Here is a 19,491-nt window from a genome sequence, read left to right as displayed (position 1 = left end):
GTAAAATGCAATGGATGTGTCTTGTCTCACAAGTATTACTAATAAGGTACTTAGGCGATGAAAACAAATAACCTCCCTGACATAAACACACATACCTCGAGGTAATGAGTGAACCACCTTATACCACGGATAGCAGAAGTAGGAAGCGTCAGCCAGTGGATCTGTATCTCACTCATAAAGAGCACGACCGGATCTAGGGAAGTAGACGGTATTTAGATTGGAACGAACCCCCTGATATTGCAGAAGTCAGCAGCGAACGTGCACTTTTAGGCATTTGCTTCGTTTGCCTAGAGTCAGCAGTTTTACTCCTTTTAAAGTAGGCTGCCTCTTTCTAGGGGCCGTGACATGAAGTCTGTTATACGGTCCTGGAGTAGTTCATTTATAAGCAGTGCTGCCTTTTATTTACCAGTGAGAATCTCCTTTGCTCAGGATGCCGGCTGATTATGGACATCACAACAACGCTTATTTCTGCCGTGAGTAGTGAAATTACTGGGCAAATGAGATAACATTATGTCACGAGGTGACGAACGCAATAATTCTAGTACCGCTCAGAATTTTTGTGTTTTTCAAGAGTCATTGTAATCGGCAGGGCGTATCATATACCATCAGCTGAACGTCCTGCTCGTCTCGTCCCTTATGGTCATTTAAAAACAATTGTCTCTGGAAGGTGAGTGTAGCGAAAGGCCAAACGAAACACAAATGCAATTTCACGTCTGTTTTGTGGCAGAGTTGTACTTAGCCAATAAGCTTTGAAAATTTCTTTCCTTACTACTTTTTGAATAGATTTAATTCCTACTAGGCAAATTTAACATAATAATTGTATTATACTGTAAATATGTACACGAGCGACAAAACTTTGTAGTCAAGTGAATAATAATTTTTCCTATTACACTGTAATACGAAATACATATTTCTAAAAGTCTATTTTAGGTCTGTTTTGTGGCAGAATTATACTTTGCCTACAATTTGTGCAGTATACCTTCATAGCGCTGAAAAAAAAAACAACAATATCTTCGATAATTTTAATTTTATATTTTCTATTCGTTCTCTTTCTCTAGTTTCGCGCGCGCCATCTTGGCCTTCTTTCTTCTCATACTCCTCTTTCTGTTGAGCGGAATACTCCCAAGTAACTTGCCAGACTTCTGCAACGCCTGTAACTTCGCTGATGTACTCTGAAATATTGATTCAATTATTAATACTATGCTATGCTTTGCAAAGTCTCGGAATGGGGCCGACAAAATTAAATACAATTCAAACCAAATGAAGATACAACTTTGTGCGTTTGCCGCTAAAAAGTTTGTCGTATCCCCTCGATTCGAGATCACTCCTCTAACGGCCACAGCCTGTATTGGCATACCTGGCGTCGATATATCGAGCGACGTTCAGTTCCGTGGTCACTTAGAAGGCCAAACTGGCCTACAAAAAGGTTGGTGTACTAAATGAGACGAGACAGTACTTCACTATAAGCCACCCCCTGCAACTATACGGCTCAAATTCGGCTTCATATGGAGTACTGTTCTCACCCCTTTTTCCATTTAACCGATCCAAAGAAGAGCGGCTCAAACCATCGACGATCAAGTCATCACTGATCGGCTTGATTCTTTGGCGTTGCGTAGAGATGTGGGTTCTCTCTGCATCTTCTACCGCATCTATCATGGGGACTGCTAAGAGGAGCTGTTCGGGTTGATTCCAGCGGTTGAATTACACCACCGGGACATTACGTCGATATGCTAAATAACAACCCCGCGTATTGCAAGAAATTCTTGCCTCGCACAGCCACTTTGTGGAAACAATTACCGGCTGCTGTTTTTTCGAACCGATACGATACCTTCAAGAAAAGAGAATACTCCCACCTTAAAGGCCGGCAACGCATCTCTTGACACTTGATGTTGTGGATGTCCATTGGCGGTTGTCTCACTCTCCAACCCGTGAGCCTCTTGCCCGTTTGCCCCCTCTTATATAAACAAAAAATAATAATACGATGTATTTAAGAAATACGCCAAAACATCATGTTTTTGCTCTCAACATAATTATCTCGATTTTTGGATGATTTAAATTTTTTATGATATTAAACCGAAGCGCTTCTCTAGTGTTGCTTGAGAATGTGGACAGAGGTGATCACTTTACATCGGGTGACCCGTACTCTCTTCCATAAAACATACTTGACGACAAAGGAAAGTTCTATTTACTAAGAAACTCTACGCTAGTGCACACACACATACCAGTGGGAGGCTGCTTTGCACAGGATGCCGGCTAGATTATGGATACTACAACGGCGCCTTTTTCTGCCGTGAAGCTCTAATAAGCATTTTGTTCTAGTGAAATTACTGGGCAAATGAAACTTACCATCTTATGTCTCAAGGTGACGAGCTCAATTGTAGTGCCACTCAAAATTTTTGGTTGTTTCAAGAATCCTGAGCGACACTGCATTGTATGGGCAGGGCGTATCAATTACTATCAGCTGAACGTCCATTCGTTAACTTTCTTTCGTCGTTGTTCGTTATATCTGTCCGGCATTATAAAGTCCTTTACACATACCTTAGCTTCACTCGCGCTAATCTTCGTGTTCTTTTGCGTCGTGTAGAGCACGTTAATACGCTTGCTCTCCAACATTGTGTGATGTCGGGACAACGCCAGCTTCAACAAGACATAAATTATTAGGGTGGACTCTTGTGTTTACAGGCGAAGAATGAGACCTCAATTTTATGTTAATGACGATCGCGTGTATTTTTGCCATTATCTTAATGACTGTCTTAGTCCCCTGGTCCCCTTTCTCTTACGCATACGTAAACGGTAGGCACTAGGCAGGCTCTCTCACTCTAATCAATTGTTATAATATAATTATATAATTAAAGAAATACAGACACCAAAAAAAAATTATCGAAATAGGTAATATTACAATAATCTTTGATAGGGTGTGTGAGTGAATCCACAATAAAGTATATTATGCGCCATTTATATGCAATAGCGCCATCTATGATCACATAGAGTAAAGATAACCACAATTGAACCAGTTGTATTTCGATATTAGTAACCAGAGTGGCTTGTGTTATTATTTATTAATTCACATTTACTTTTTTAACTTATATGTTTGAGTATTTTTGTTGCATCACTTTAAATAATTAGTATATATCTATTGTACTTATAATAATTTGTATAATGATAAAGCTAAGAGTGGCAATGAATATCATCGTAGATCGTATTATTGTTATTATTCAACCTTTTCCAAAGTAGTGGTAAATGTAAAAATAAAAAAAAACTTTGACATTCATGAGTGTCATTTCCTTGACCAAAACGAATTCAGTGATTTTGATTGGATTTCGTGTGTCGGGCACGACTACAAATTTGAATATCATCCCCACATTCTGGATGTGTGGCCTCCACAGTGCAGTATGCGGACCTTTCTTCCAAGTGGAACAAAGCTGTGTGTGGGCTCCTTGTGCGGTGTTTCCGGGGCAATATTACATCAGTACCTTCAAAAAAGCACGTACACCTATTTAAAACTCCGGCAACGCTCCTGTGACTTGTTTGGCGGTGATGACAATTTCCAAGGAGCTTTCTCCAGCTTGGGTGTAGCTGTGAAATGAGCTTACTTATGCGGTGTTTGCGGGACGATACGACATGGGTACCTTCAAATAAAGCGCGTACGTAAAATGTCGGCAACACTCCTGTGATTCCTCTGGTGTTCCAGATAAATGTTGATGATGACCCGTACGCTAGTTTATCCTCTTCTTCCATAAAAGCAACATACCTCATAACTAGCTTCATCTTTCAGCTCCACATAAGCTATACCACTTTTCTTGTCTTCTTGCTTTGGTATTCTTACATCTACCACATTCTTTTTCAAATCTGAAAAATGTGTCATTATCTGAAAAATTATAATTATTATAATATACATAGGCTGGCCATGTAAACATTCAAAAAAAACAAAGATGATGATACACTTGAATTTGGAACATGTAATAGTGTTGTAATATCCGCATAGATAATTTATAAGTCTAGATAGAGCCTACAAACTATTGCCGGTAGGTGGCAATTTGCGCCCGTAGGGCGGAGTTCAGAAATTCGATACTGCTGTGATTTGAACATAACCATGAGTGTGTCGATATATTTAGAAAATGCCTTAAGTTTAAAGTTTAAAGTAATGGTAAAAAGTTAAAATGATGAAAAATATGTTTTATTAATTTTGTCATCAGTTTCCTAATAATGAAATATCAACTTATTGTTCTGCCCTTTTTCAAAACGCGACATGCGTTTTTTCAACAACACAGCCATTTCTCGATTTTTTCCTTTTTTTTGGAACGGAAACTGATCGACTCGGATCAATCATTATTAAAATAAATAAAATAAATATTAACGCGATAACACGGTATGCTTATGACCGCTGTTAACGACGACACAGCACTACACTGCAGGCGGGAGAGGTGAGGCGCGCGGACAGCGGGGGGAAATGCTCCCCCTCTGTACCTCAGTCCCCGACTGCATTCAACTCGCGCGCTATACTTGCGTCTTGACTCTTCGGTCTCAAGTCACAGTGGGGTGCACGATCTCGTAGATAGCAGACGTGTTAATAATAAAGCTATAAAAGTGGAGCAAGTCAGTTCGTTTCTATTGAATGGTTGATGTTGATGTTCAAAAAGCGATTTTTAATAAAAAATATTTGAATTTGATACAAAGTCAATTAAAGTTTATTGAATTAGGCTTAAACTAAGTGCTTTTGAATCGTGACTATAAAAATGTTTCTTCTAAATTACTGAATTTACCATAAATGTTCGGAAAAAGTAGAGCTCATGAAAGTTATAGACCTTTCCTGTTTTCTTCGATTGTCTAGCAGCAATTTGTAAACAAAAAACCGTTATTTATTAAGGTCTGATATTTAATTTTTTTTTTTATGGAATAGGAGGACAAACGAGCGTACGGGTCACCTGGTGTTAAGTGATCACCGCCGCCCACACTCTCCTGCAACACCAGAGGAATCACAAGAGCGTTGCCGGCCTTTAAGGAAGGTGTACGCGCTTTTCTTGAAGGTACCCATGTCGTATCGTCCCAGAAAACCCGCACAAGGAAGCTCATTCCACAGCTTCGTGGTACGAGGAAGAAAGCTCCTTGAAAACCGCACTGTGGAGGACCGCCACACATCCAGATGGTGGGGATGATATCGTAACTTGTGGCGTGTCGTGCGAAGGTGAAATTCGGCGGCAGGAATCAGGTTGAACAGCTCTTCGGAACACTCCCCGTGATAAATGCGGTAGAAGACACACAATGAAGCGACGTCTCTACGCAACGCCAAGTGATCCAGCCGTTCACAGAGTACTGGGTCCCCGACAATTCGAGCTGCTCTGCGTTGCACATGGTCAAATGGATCGAGCTGATACTGGGGTGCGCCAGACCAGAGATGACAGCAATACTCCATGTGAGGCCGGACCTGCGCTTTGTAGAGCGCTAGAATGTGGGCCGGCTTGAAGTATTGCCGTGCTCTATTAATGACGCCCAGTTTCTTTGAAGCCAGTTTGGCTTTGCCCTCCAGATGGCCACGGAATTGCCAATTGCTCGAGATTTCGAGACCCAGTATTCCGATACTAGGCGAGGCTTTAAGGGAAGTGTTCTCGAAGAGCGGTGATACGGCAAATGGGGTTTTTTTAGTGGTAAACGCGCAAACTTGAGTCTTCTGGGGGTTAAATTGGACAAGGTTCAACTTACCCCATTCCGCGACCTTCTCGAGAGAGGACTCGATAGAAGACACAAGTTTCACCCGGCACTGGTCGACGTTTTCCCGAGAGAGACCTGCATGGCCCGTGTATACGGCATCACCAGTGCTGTCGTCTGCATAGCAATGCATGTTGGCGGTGTCCAACATATCATTGATATGCAGAAGAAACAGCGTGGGAGATAGCACACAGCCTTGGGGCACTCCTGCGTTCACGGGCTTGGGATTCGAGCAATAACCGTCGATAACGACCTGTATGCTGCGCCCAGTGAGGAAGCTGGAGGTCCACTTGCATAAGCTCTCGGGAAGCCCAAATGATGGAAGTTTTGTGAGGAGCGCCTTGTGCCATACACGATCAAAGGCCTTCGCTATATCCAGACCAACTGCCAGGCCTTCCCCCTTGCTTTCAATAGCCGCCGCCCATCTATGTGTTAGGTATACCAGAAGATCGCCAGTCGACCGACCATGGCGAAAGCCGTACTGCCGGTCGTTGATCAACTGGTGACCCTCAAGGTATACCAAGAGCTGGCGGTTAATTATGCTCTCCATAATTTTGGAGAGTAGGGAGGTAATAGCAATAGGCCTGTAGTTTGCCGGATCCGAACTGTCTCCTTTTTTTGGGATCGGATGGACAAGGGCTGACTTCCATGAATCAGGGACTACGCCTTTTGAATAAGAGTGCCGGAATAAACGCGTTAGCACCGGCGTTAACTCAGGGCCGGCGTTAGCACACGTTCCTAGCACGATTGGAGAAATGCCATCCGGCCCGCTCGACTTCCTGACGTCCAACGAAAACAGAGCTCGCCTAACAGTTTTCTGTCGGAACTGTACTTCAGGCATGGAGCTCTGACACCGCGGGATGGTCGGCGGTGTTTTTCCGTTGTCGTCAAGAGTCGAGTTGGAGGAAAAAAGAGTGCACAGGAGATCGGCTTTCTCTTTTGCCGTATGGGCCAGGGTGTCATTCCTCATGTGCAACGGCGGCATGGACGGCTGGTTGAAGTTACCAAGAGCAGCTTTCGACAACGACCAGAATTTGCGTGTTCCGGTCGGGTAACTGGAAAGCTGCTCGCCAATTTTGACGACGTGTTTCGATTTCGCACGGGCGATTTGCCGCTTAAAAAATCTGGAGGCACGGTTATATTTCCTCTTCAGAACTTTGCAGTTCGGATCCTTTGAGCCCAGCGCCGCAACCCAAGTTCGATACGCCTGTTTTTTGCAGTCAGATGCTGCTTTAACTGACGCATCGAACCAGGGCTGTGATCTGCCACCGATCGGTACTACAGAGCTTGGTATAAAAATATCCATGCCCTGCAGTATCACATCGGCTACTGCAACGGCGCAGGCACTAGGATCATCTGAAAGGAAACAAACCCTGCCCCAAGGGTAGGATGCAAAAAAGGAACGCATCCTATCCCAATCTGCTGACTTGTAGTGCCAAACGCGGCGGGTCGCTGGTGGTCTGCGACGTTGGCGTCGGATAGGCACTACACTCCTGACCAGGCAATGGTCGGACGTTCCGAGAGGGGCGTCGACAGAGACCTGGTAACCATCGGGATGTGTAGTCAGCAGAAGATCTAATAAGGACGGCATGTGGCTATCCACATCCGGGAGCCGCGTCGGCGACTCAACCAATTGGGACAGACCATACGCCAATGCAAAATTATGCACAGATCGCCCTGCGTAGTCTGTGGTACGTGATCCAAGCCATTCGGCATTGTGCCCGTTGAAATCACCCAAGACTACGATTTCAGCGGAGGGGATCTGAGCAAGCACGTCATCAAATGCCGCTTGAACGCAGCCCATGAGGTGATCCGTTTCTGCGTTACCACTATGGGACCTGTAGACACACGCATAGATGCGGACGCGGTCATCTAAATCTACGCGGAGCCAGAGAGTAGACAGGCCCCTACCCTCAAAATTGCCGAGACGGCGACAGCAGATATCCTCCCTAACGTACACACATACCCCGGCATGAGGCATGAAATTATGCTCAATTTTGTACCCGGGGTACGTTAAATATGACGTATCGCTAGGTCGAGATATCTGCGTCTCCGTAAGGAAACACAAGGCCGGCTGCGCCGTCTCAAGGTGGTGGTGGACGGCGTTTAAGTTGGAGTGAATTCCCCGGATGTTACAAAAGTCCACATTAAGCGTGGAGCGGGGTGCCGTGGTGTTGCTGCCCTGTTTGTCCTGTGACATACGCGGTACTGTGCCCTCCCCAGAATACGAGGGGCAGCCCGAGCGCGAATGCTCGGGGAGGGATTCTCCGGCTCTACAAGAGCCGGTACCCTCCTGGGGTAATTTATTTTTTAGGACCGCTCTCATATTTTGTTGGGGGGGGGGGGGGGGGAAGGACGGGGGGGAATGGCCTCCGGTCCTCGACACTAACCTATGCGAAACATAGCGGCACTAGGCCGCTACTTCACGCCGGTATTCTGTGCGAGTGTGGTAAGTAACCCGGACGAGTCTGGCCCGATTGTGCTGACGTCATAAGGCAGCAGCGTGACTCTCCCACTTTCAAAAAGCCCGTAGTCGCCTCTTACGACACCCTTGGACCTGGGACTACCCTATTCTTTTTACGCCCCGAGGCAGCACAGGGCGATAATAGACACTGTTTTGCCTGTTTGAATGTTTTGAAGATGTTTGATGTTTCATTTATTGTTAAAATACTTAATTTACTGTGTATTTGTTTAAATTAATTTCTATTAGAATTAATATCATTATTTTGTATCAAACTTTATTATTTTATGCAATTAGTCTTTTTTAATAGCATTTCGAAGCTTGCTTGCAGCGCCATCTTCTTACTTCCAAATGTTTATTAAAATTTAACAAACCATATTATATAAATCATTTGAAATTATATAACTTCAATAAAACATTTATTATAAATATTAAGCTGTATTTAGGAAGTATTTTACGGAACCTAATTTTATTTGTTTGTTTTAAAAGAAGTTGTGTCTACTTTAATGTATTGTAAGGTAGCTATAAAAGCGGTTGTTTTATGTAAAGACTGTTCAGTTCTATACTAGCAATTGAGAGTGAACAAACTGAGAAATTCTTAGTGTGCTATTTCACCGTGATGGACCCTTATCGAGAAATCCCTGGCTTAACGCCGACATACCCATGGTTAGGTACCCTATAAAATTCTTATTGAATTAGATAGTTTTAATTAATAAAAAAGGCTACTTACAGATAAATTGTATTATTAATAAAAAACTTTTGCTTATAACAACGGTACATACCTTTTCCTTTGTAATATCTATTGGCAAATTTCCTATAAAAACAACATATCTCTTGGGACCTCGAACTTTTTGCTCTTTTTGACTCTTATCTTTGACATTTGAAATACCTTTGTTCTCTGTGTCACTTGACACATTTTTGACAGCTTCCTCTGATCCTTGTATTTGTTTATCAATTTCAGCCTCTAAACCATCTTTATTATCTGTAACTTTTTCTGGTTTAGCTTTTTTCGATTTCTTTTTCTTCTTTTTAGTTTTTTCTTGTCCACTACTGTCAGACTGTACGGCTGTCATCAGCATGTTATACAGGATGCGTATCTTTCTCAATTCCGGTTCTGTAAGCTGTGTTTTTGATTCAGCCACAATTTGTATTTGGCTGTATATGACATCGGGTAATAATTGGTTGGTTGTGCCCCTTAATCCATCCCGTAAAAGTTGACGAATCCTGCCTGTTTAATATTGTATTTTATGGGATAAGTAAACTATTGCTATATATGAAAATTCAAATTGTTCCAAAATTTATGGACGGTGTGGGTGTTGAACCCGCGCCTCCCGGTTACGTCCCAGCGATATTACAAACTAATTCAACCATCTGAATACCGCATGATCCGTAAATCTCGGTATGCAGTTCTCTCGGGTTGTTTTGCTCGTTGTATTTTCAATACCATAAACTAAAAATTCATTTATATTACCAAAACATGAGGTTTACCTTTTTGATTATTGCTGAGTGGAACACTCTGAAACTTCTTTATAAACTCATTGTCTAAAAGGGGATACTTCTTAGTTATATCCTCTGGTGATAAACTTTCTACCTAAAAAGAGAAATACACAAATAATTAAAAAAGGATATACGAAAAAGTAAGAAGTATATTATTTTAGCTCTAAAATATATTTCATAATCTTGATCATTTACATGTCTAGATAGACAGTCATAGCAACATGAGGTTGACACGCTATTTGAGAAATGCACGCACAATAACACATAGTGACATACGCGACTATAAGCCATAGCTTGTCACGAACACTTAAGTAATAAACCTGGCCTGATTTCATCGGTTGTCAGAGGCTCTACCTAGACATATAAAAAAGGGCTAAATTAAAGGGCTGTATCTACTGTGATTCCTCTGGTGTTGCAAAAGAATATGGATGGTAATAATTTCCAATCCGGTGACCCGTATGCTCGTTCGACCTCCTCCTCTTAAAAGCTAACATATACCAGCGACTGCGCGGGGGACTTCCAAATTTCAAATTCATATATTTTATTATTATATTTATAGAGTTATGATTTATTATTAATTTGATTATGAATATGTAGCATTTAACTATTTATATCCAGTGTAAATAGGTACTCATATTTCTTTTTTATTAGATTAGGACGAAAGGACAACATTCAGAGTATACATCCTATATCCATCAGTTGAATAACAACCGACAGTACAGCTTTCGCCATGGTCAGTCGGCAGGCGATCTTCTGGCACACCTAACACATAGATCGGCGGCTATCGAAAGCAAGGGAAGGAATGGCAGTTAGTCTGGATGTAGCAAAGCCTTTGGTCGTGTATGACAAAAGGTGCTTCTCTCAAAACTTCCATTATTTGGGGTTTACACGAGTTTATGCAAATGGACCACCAGCTTCCTCACTGGGCACAGCATACAAGTCGTAGTCGACAGTTATTATAGAATCCGAAGCCCGTGAACTCTGGAGTTCCCCAAGGCTGTGCGCTATCTCCTACACTGTTTCTTGTGCACATCAATGATGTGGTGGATGCATCCAACATGCATGGTTATGAGGATGACAGTACTGGTGAAGCAATATACATAGGCCATGCAGGTCTCACTCGGGTAATCGTCGACCAGTGCTGGAAGAAACTTGTGTCGTCTATCCATTGCGCAACCTGCTCAAGGGGGTAAAACGAACCTTGTCCAATTTAACCCCCCGAAGACTTGAAATTTGCGCGTTTACCACAAAAAAACCGCATTTGTCGAAAAGCTCTTCGACAACACTTACTTTACAGCCTTGAATAATTTCGAAATACTGGGTCTCGAGATCAATCTTCAAAAAAGCGCGTACACCTTTATAGTAAGAGGATGCGGGTGGCAGTGAACACTTTATACCAGATGACGCATACATTTGTTTGTCTTGCTCTTTCATAAAAAACAATATCAGGGTTTCATCTGATTGAGGTATGAGATAACAGTAACCACATATATTTTTTATTTATTTATATAAGGAAGAAACATTTTCATACAACTATCTTCATAACTATGAGTTAATATAAACCTTTAGTTCCCGGTGTTATGTATAGGTTATGGCGCATTTATATACATTACGTGTAAGGTGAATTTTATAAAATATGTATAGATACTATAATATCTTATAGGACAGTATGTAACTTATTTAAATTTATCACTTTTGTTTTTGATTTTAAGGTATGTTTTTAATTTATTTATGGAGTTACAAAATATATCAATATGATTAAAGGAGTTATTATAAAGTCGACAGGCACGTCTTATCAAACTATTGTGGGTAAAACAAGTTCTAGATCTGATCGGAATAGAGAATAAAGGTTCTTTTTTACTGTTACGTTCACATATACGAGGTATCCTAAATGTAATCTTCTGTAATAACGCATGGGCGTCAATGACATAACTTATGATTTTATGTAATATGGTTATATCGAATTTGTTACGACGGTATGATAGAGATTCTATTTTATGTTTGTCTAATGATAATTGGTAATTAATGTATTCATTATGTCCCGTTCTAAATTCTAGAGCCTTAATAAACTTTTTTTTAATTCTTTCTAAACGATCAACGTGAATTTGATAAAATGGTCCCAAACTGCACATGCAAATTCCAAGTGGCTTCGTACAAAAATATTAAATAATATTTTATAAGTTAAAGGATCCTTAAATGGTTTTCCAGCGCGTAAAATGAAACCAAGTTGTTTATACCCTTTATTTACGATTTTATCAATATGATTAACGTAGGTGAGTTTCGAGTCTAAAATTACGCCTAGATCCCTAACTTCAGTGACTCTTGTGAGTTCTTTACCAGGCAGATTATAAATGTAAAATATTCGATTGCGCTTTCTTGTAAAAGTAATATGACATTTTTCTGTATTTAAAAATAAATTAATGTTTGTGCAAGAAATTAATTAATTTCAAAACTATTTATAACACTTTGTAGGGCAATGCAATCATCAAAATAATAGAGGGCCCAAATGCGATCCTTGTGGAACACCAGAACTTATTGATTTAAAATCAGAAACGAAACCACTAGTTACAACAGCCTGACTCCTATTAGTGATGTATGACTTTATCCATGTAAAAAGATCACCATGTATACCGAGATGCCAGAGCTTCATCAATAGAGTATCATGACAAATATTGTCAAATGCTTTGGCAAAATCGGTACACGCAGCATCTACCTGGTATCCCTTGTCCATAGCATCTAACAAATATTCATTATACACCAAAAGATTACTATCAACACTTTAAAGAATCCATAATGATTTGGGCAGCTATATTGACGGATAGGTACAGATAATTGGTTTGTTACTATTTTTTCTAATATTTTTCTAAATTGAAATAATTTAGATATTGGCCTATACTTTTCTATATCTCTATAACCAAAAAATTATTATTTGCTAATGAAATGAAGTATGAAATGCTACATGTAATTACAACAACAACAGAAAATTTAACTTTAAGACGTACTGTACAAAGATCCACTGTACATATCATGTCTAATGATTTTAGTGTCACAAGTGAAATTTCATTACTGTCAACGATTATTACATTCATAATTTGTTATAAACTGTGACCAGCTACAAAAAAAAAATTAATAAGGAAATCAAATTTTTATTGAAATGGACTTAAAGTTTATTTTAAAAGCTCACAAAGTCTTAGTTCAATGGTCTGTTATTGTTAACAAGTAAGTAACCATTGATATAATGGCACATTATTCAACAACAAATATTTTATCACTTTCTAGCCCACATGCATATTTCATGCCTACTAGCACTCTCTCTAATAAAATTAGATTGACAATGATTTGATTCCAATCATTAAAATACAATTTCAATGAGATCATAAGTAGCTAGTTTTTTTTTTTTGTGGAATAAGAGGACAAACAAGCGTACAGGTCACCTGGTGTTAAGTGATCACCGCCGCCCACATTCTCTTGCAACACCAGAGGAATCACAAGAGCGTTGCCGGCCTTTAAGGAAGGTGTATGCGCTTTTTTTGAAGGTACCCATGTCGTATTTTGCCCGGAAACACCGCACAAGGAAGCTCATTCCACAGCTTTGTAGTATGTGGAAAAAAGCTCCTTGAAAACCGCACTGTGGAGGACCGCCCCACACATTCAGATGGTGGGGATGATATCCTAACTTGTGGCGTGTCATGCGAAGGTGGAATAGTATGTACTAGGACGCTAGTATATACAACATGTATAGCATATATATAGCGTCCTAGTATATACATGTAGCTAGTATAAAAAGTGTGACATAAGAATATAAGTAGCAAGTATATACAAACATAAGTGATGTATGAAAACACATTTCATATGAATTTACCATTTCTACCGTGATTAACTATACCGAGCCCAGTAACTTCACTACCTAAAATCCTTTCAAACTAGGGCTGCCATCTTTCTTTAGACCGAATATAGTATTTTTGGATTCAGTACCCAAAAAAATATAGGAGACAGCGAATTAATTAAAATAATATATTTTAAAATTATTTCTATGAATTGTTTACCTGCTTTTTGCTTTTTAACCCTTTGTAAATTATAATTACAATCAAATTTTAAGTTACAGAACACCACTAATTCCGCTTATATCAGACTGATACCTTCTATACTACACTTATCTTTGTACTTTGTTTGTCACACGAAGTATGCACTCTGTATACTGATAGAATATAGAAGTTTCACCTACTATCTATATTTTTTAAATAATAGTAGGTAGACCACTTCAAAAGTAGGATACTACATATATTATATAGTAGGGTTGGCAACCCTACTTCAAATGTAAACACATAGTACTTTACACTACAGCAAAAAAACTCCTCATATCAAATGAAATAAAAATTTAACTCACCCTAGCTTCACTTTGTGTAGTGATTTCAGAATTCTTTTCACTCAACACAATGTCAGTATTTGGAATTTGCAGTTTGGGTACTTTTGAATTTGTATTGATTTGTTTTTGCTTTCTTTTTTTACCTATCTTCTTTGAAGGACTATCCATGCTGTAATATGTATATTAAGTAAAATTCATTTTCAATAAATAAATAATGAACTTAAAACTATGGCTATACAGCTATGAATCATTAAGTAAATCTTAAACAAACTGCAGGTCTTTGTAAAGTAATCTCTTAGAAAACCCTAGTTGGCCATCATGGTTGGCCCAAGAAAATTACTTAATATTTATCTTTGGGAGTGCTACAATTAAGTAGCTATCAATCAGCAAATTAACACCTACAAATGAAGCTGGGCAACCCAAAAATCAATTTATATACCGAGGTAAACCTCCAGAGTGAACCTCTTCATCTCCACTTATGCTTATCTTGTTTCGATGGATATCCACGGGAGACTGGATTTTTTACTTTCCATCAGCCAAAGTTTACAGGAACTTAGGTCAGTTTTTGCGATTATGGGCAAAATATAATAAATATTACTAATATGTGTAGCTAACAAACACATACTTGCTATTTTGATAAGACTAATTAATATAAAGACGGGATGTCCACTACCAAAATGTACGAACTTAGATTTTTTTTTAAAAACAATTTGACATTATATTTGATAGAAAAAATATACATCATGAATGATAACTCACCTTTCTAAGGCAACCATGAGGATATTTTAGGTTATATCAAAATAGAATGTAACTTTTATTGCTTTGACAACATCTATATATAATAATGAATAAATTAATTTTATAATATTTGTACACAGATCCACACACAATTATTAATTAAACAGGTAACCCCATAAAATCGAAAATGTTCAAATTTCAAAATTGTAATTTGTAAACAAAACAAATGTGATGCCAAGTGCAAACTTGCCACTTGCCCACAGAACACTTTTACTCTACGAGCACATGGACGCAAATCGCCACCTACCGTCAATTGTTTGCAACTATTGATATTTATGTTTTAGTTTATCGTTAAAATTAATACATTATTATAGATATATCTGAAATATATAAGATTTAAATACAAATAGCTATTTGTAAACATAAAACTGTTATTTATTAAGGTCTAACTAATTTAATAGACACTGTTTTGACTGTTTGAATTGTTTGAAGATGTTTGATGTCTCATTTATTGTTAAAATACTTAATTGAAGGTGAAAATGTTCAAATTAATTTGTATTAGAATTAATATCGTTATTCTGTATCAAACTTTATTATTTTATGCATAAGTCTTTCTTAATTGTATTTCGAAACTTGCTTGCAGCGCCATCTTCTTACTTCGTAATGTTTGTTCAAATTAAATGAACAAACCATTATATAAATCATTTGAAGTTATATAAATTCACTAATACATTTATTGAGCTGTATTTAGGAATTATTTTACAATACCTAATTGTATTTGTGTTTTAAAAGAAGTTGTATCTACTCTGTTTCATCTATTGTACGGAAGCTATAAAAGCGGTTGTTTTATGTAAAGACGGTTCATATCTATACTAGCAGTTGTACTCCAATAGACTGAGAAATTTAATTTCTTCATGGTGGACCCTGGTCAAGAAAACCCTGGCGTAACGCCGACAAGCACGTGCCAATGTTGATGGTTATGCTTACTGTGACAGAGATTCATGCCGGCTAATGACAAGTTGAATATAAAATTTATTTGAAGTTCAACTTTGTCACAAAACCCTGGGGAGTATTTTACTTATTAATTTATAATAAACGCTTTTCAATAAATTAATTTGTTATGCTTTAAATAAAAATAGTAACTAAAATGTCGATTATCTATCCTCGATTTAACCTACAATCTCGCAACAATTTCATAAAATTAAAAATGAACACTCAAATGATGACCCGAAGAGCAACAAGCAAGGAATTGGAAAGCAAATATAAGGAGGAAAATACCTTCCTATTGAGGGAGCGCTCAGAATGTGAGGAGGAGAACTTTGTTATTAACAATAAGATTTCTTCGCTGAAGACTGAACTCCCTGAGATTCGTATAGAGAGAGGGATAGACTCCAAAAAAAAAAATTCTAGAATCTATCTAGAATAAATAATTAATAAGTCATTAGTTAGTTCAATAATTGTAAGGATACTTTCCAACAGTCTCTGTGTCACCCTGTGGTATTTTATGTATAGTAAATAATATATTCTTTGGTTCTGTCATACTGTTGTGTAAAGAAAAGATTATTAATTTTATTATCCAAATTGCAGTGGAGCCACTATATTGAAGGATTGACGAATAGGCTTAGTTCTGCAGCATATGCGGTTAAGAAAATTAGACGGCTAACTGACATAGATACGGCGAGATTAGTATACTTTAGTTATTTTCATAGTATTATGTCCTATGGTATTACGTTATGGGGCAGTGCGGCCGATATTAATACCATCTTTGTGCTGCAGAAGAGGGCTATTCGCGCGATTTATAACCTAGGTCCTAGAGAATCATTAAGAGAAAAATTTAAAGAAATAAACATTTTGACTGTTGCTTCTCAATATATTTTTGATAATGTTCCGTATGTTCATAAGCACATTGAGGAATTCTCTAGAAACTGTGACATTGATAATGTTAACACGAGGAACAAACATAAACTTGTTATGCCTACTACTCGGTTGGGTCGAGTTAGTAAGTCTTTTGTTGGGCGATGTATATGCTTCTACAATATGATCCCAGAAAATGTACAAAACAATTAATGTGTTACGAAATTTAAAAGAATTGTTAAAAAACGTTTGTGTGGGAAAGGTTATTATAGCATAAACGATTTTCTTATTATTATGACACCACGGACTGGGAATAAAGCGAACACCCTCAGGCTCTTTAATTATAAATGTTTATTGTACGATATCACATTGTAATCCACATTTTATATTTAAAAAAAAAGCCCGCTGAGTTTCTTGCGCCCATTCTTCTCAGGTCTGAGGCAGTCTCTTTCGAATGGGTGGTATTTTTTGATGTTCAATAAGTGATTTTAAATCCTATTTTGATTAAAAATATTTGAATTTGAATTAGTTAATATTTACTCCTTAGTCTTTCTTATATTCCGTGTGTCAATCTTGAGAAATGAGAGCACAAAAGTCAGAACACTCTTACTCTAACGACTATCGAGTGTGAGCGTCGACTAACGAGAATGAGAGTTTATGAATGAGTCATGAGCTTACAATATTAACGCTACAGAAGTAACGTATGGAACTTCATTAAAAATAGAAAGGACAAGCGATATACAACTAAGGCCGAGTCATAACGGGACAAAGCTATTGATCTTGCATCTCTATCGCGTAACCCATTTATTTAGTTGACCCAATGTCAACTTTGGGGAAAATAAACAAAGATCTGTCATGTCATCGAGCTAGTTAGATTTCGGGAGCGAGCGATTGGGTTTTTAAAAATAGAAATTAAAATTAATATTTTAGAATCGAAATAAGATTTTATTATTTACGACCCGAGCTTACAGAGTTTGATGCATCGTTTGTTGTTTGTTTGCTGATCTTAATAACTAAAATATAAATGCAGAATGTAACTTAAAACTATCTTACCAGCTACTGTTATAATAACAAGTCGCCTGGAAGGGCCGACTGATAAGAGAAGTGCTGCTTTAGGCTCTACCGCAGCGTGAGAGCTTAAGGCTCTGTTGCACTATGGGATAGGATATATAACTAGCTTGGGAGTTGTATTTTTGTGATTTTATTGTTTTGAAACATATTTGGTGCGAGATACGGGTGCCTCTCAACTTATAAAAGTTAAGGCGATGATTGGGTGTAGGGTGTCTGGTTACCAAAGCCGTAGTGAATGTAAAAATCCGAGAGTTAGCTTCCACAAGTAAGTATTGCTGTTCACTTAACGTTTTCAATATAATTTATAACAAGCTCGTATCAAAAATAAATGATATTATGATATATTCTTTCCAAAAGTATTGATTTTTGCTCCATAGTCATCTATTTTCAGTAAATTTGCCGTAATCTAAATAAACATAACAACAGTGACAAACAAAATATTGCGATAGCATAGATATAGTTTTACCCAAGTTAAAAGGTAATGATTTATTTTAAATCTTATTTTATTAAATTTGATTAAAATAACATACAGCAGGTATTTATTATTAGTATTAATAAATTACAACGGTATATTTGTATGTAGTAAGGAAATTAGAACGACATTTGTACGTTTTCCTTTGATTGATAATAAAACAAGGGGCTTGATGTAAAGACGTTGGACAATGTGTAGTAAAATAATAAACAAAATAAACTATTTCAGGTAGCCATTAGAATCAATACTAAAAAAATGGGTAAAGGCAACGTGACGTGCAGATTTATGGGAACCAAATAAACATCCAAGAATTTCTTCAGTCGACTTTGATGCGACACAATAATAATAAAAATAAAAACAAACGGCTCATTGAAGGTGCAGTTAAAATTTATTCATGTAGTGAATACATTTCCGGCTCTCACATTTTGGCTCTTCACGTTGCACAAGTGCGACATAAGGACACATCAGTTGTAGTTACAAACCCACCTTGGCTGACACCGACTCCAAAAATAACAATAATTGTAAGTACATCATATTGTTGTATTTGATTGACTTTTAGGTAGTCTAAAATTTATCATTTCATTTTACTTAGGAGAACTTTAAAAATACTTTTAAGATAAGATAATTACTTTGTAGAATAAACGCAATTATTTTTTTACTTTTTAGTACATATTATATTGTTTTAATGAAACCAGCAAAGCCAGGGAGATGCGCCTATTTCAATAGAGGAAATATACCTCGAGGATAATTTCAAGAGGATAAAAACAGACATGACAGAGAGACATGCGAAGAGCGCAAAAACAGATAGAACGTTGCGTCATGGTGCAATGCAGCAACGAACGTAAGCGCATTGCAATGTGATTACAGACAGATAGAAATTCTACCACAGATAAGGAGTAAAGTAAGTAAGCCATTGGGGGGCCATATTCGACCACGACAATTACTTGAGCATAACGATGTTACGGAAAATGACTCAAATATCCGGATAGCATATAAAAAAAATCGGGCAAGTATCGTTAATTTGCCCCTACGAATTGAGGATTTCTGTTACTTTGTGATGGATCCCATAATTAGAAATTAGAACTTAATCAAACTCAAGTCAAACTACCCTTGAAGTATATCCTTTGTGGATAAGACATTTATTGCTCCATAAAAGAATTTTCACTTAAATGGAACTTTTTAACAACAAGCTATTTTATAAAAAGTGGGTAACAAAGTTGCATCTTAAAGCGTACAGTGAATATAAAGTAATTAAAATAGGTTAATTAGCTTTGTATGGCTTATATACATTTCTAATTTCTAATACAAATATTTCATTAAATTATA

At 37.8% G+C, this 19,491-nt stretch overlaps 1 protein-coding gene across 4 annotated transcripts; it reads right to left on the bottom strand.

Moving 5' to 3' along the window:
- Positions 1-1,008: 1,008 nt before the first annotated feature.
- LOC126968335 (uncharacterized) lies at positions 1,009-15,022 on the bottom strand. Of its 4 annotated transcripts, none has more exons than XM_050813305.1 (8): positions 14,790-15,022; positions 14,052-14,199; positions 9,656-9,758; positions 8,950-9,395; positions 3,752-3,868; positions 2,539-2,637; positions 1,854-1,954; positions 1,009-1,172 (listed from the first exon to the last, which is right to left on the bottom strand). In XM_050813305.1, exons 1-8 carry the CDS (start codon positions 14,804-14,806, stop codon positions 1,091-1,093), a joined length of 1,113 nt encoding a protein of 370 aa, XP_050669262.1. In that variant the 5' UTR covers positions 14,807-15,022; the 3' UTR covers positions 1,009-1,090. The 4 variants fall into 4 exon arrangements, with proteins under 4 accessions (XP_050669262.1, XP_050669264.1, XP_050669263.1 ...); XM_050813307.1 differs by lacking the exon at positions 14,790-15,022 and adding an exon at positions 14,656-14,703; XM_050813306.1 differs by lacking the exon at positions 14,790-15,022 and adding an exon at positions 14,470-14,622.
- Positions 15,023-19,491: the final 4,469 nt, after the last annotated feature.

Source organism: Leptidea sinapis, chromosome 15 (assembly GCF_905404315.1).
Source record: "Leptidea sinapis chromosome 15, ilLepSina1.1, whole genome shotgun sequence".
In the NCBI taxonomy this organism is placed as follows: domain Eukaryota; kingdom Metazoa; phylum Arthropoda; class Insecta; order Lepidoptera; family Pieridae; genus Leptidea; species Leptidea sinapis.
The sequence above is the reverse complement of the archived record's forward strand: the minus strand, read 5'-3'. Positions and strand labels throughout refer to the sequence as shown.

Bases quoted from the DNA above. Each gene is read 5' to 3' on its own strand.
- LOC126968335 (XM_050813305.1), bottom strand. The intron at 3,869-8,949 runs GTATGTACCGTT...ATAATTTTTCAG, and splicing joins TAGATATTACAAAGGAAAAG to ATAATGACACATTTTTCAGA. The intron at 2,638-3,751 runs GTATGTTGCTTT...GTCTTGTTGAAG, and splicing joins AAGATGAAGCTAGTTATGAG to CTGGCGTTGTCCCGACATCA.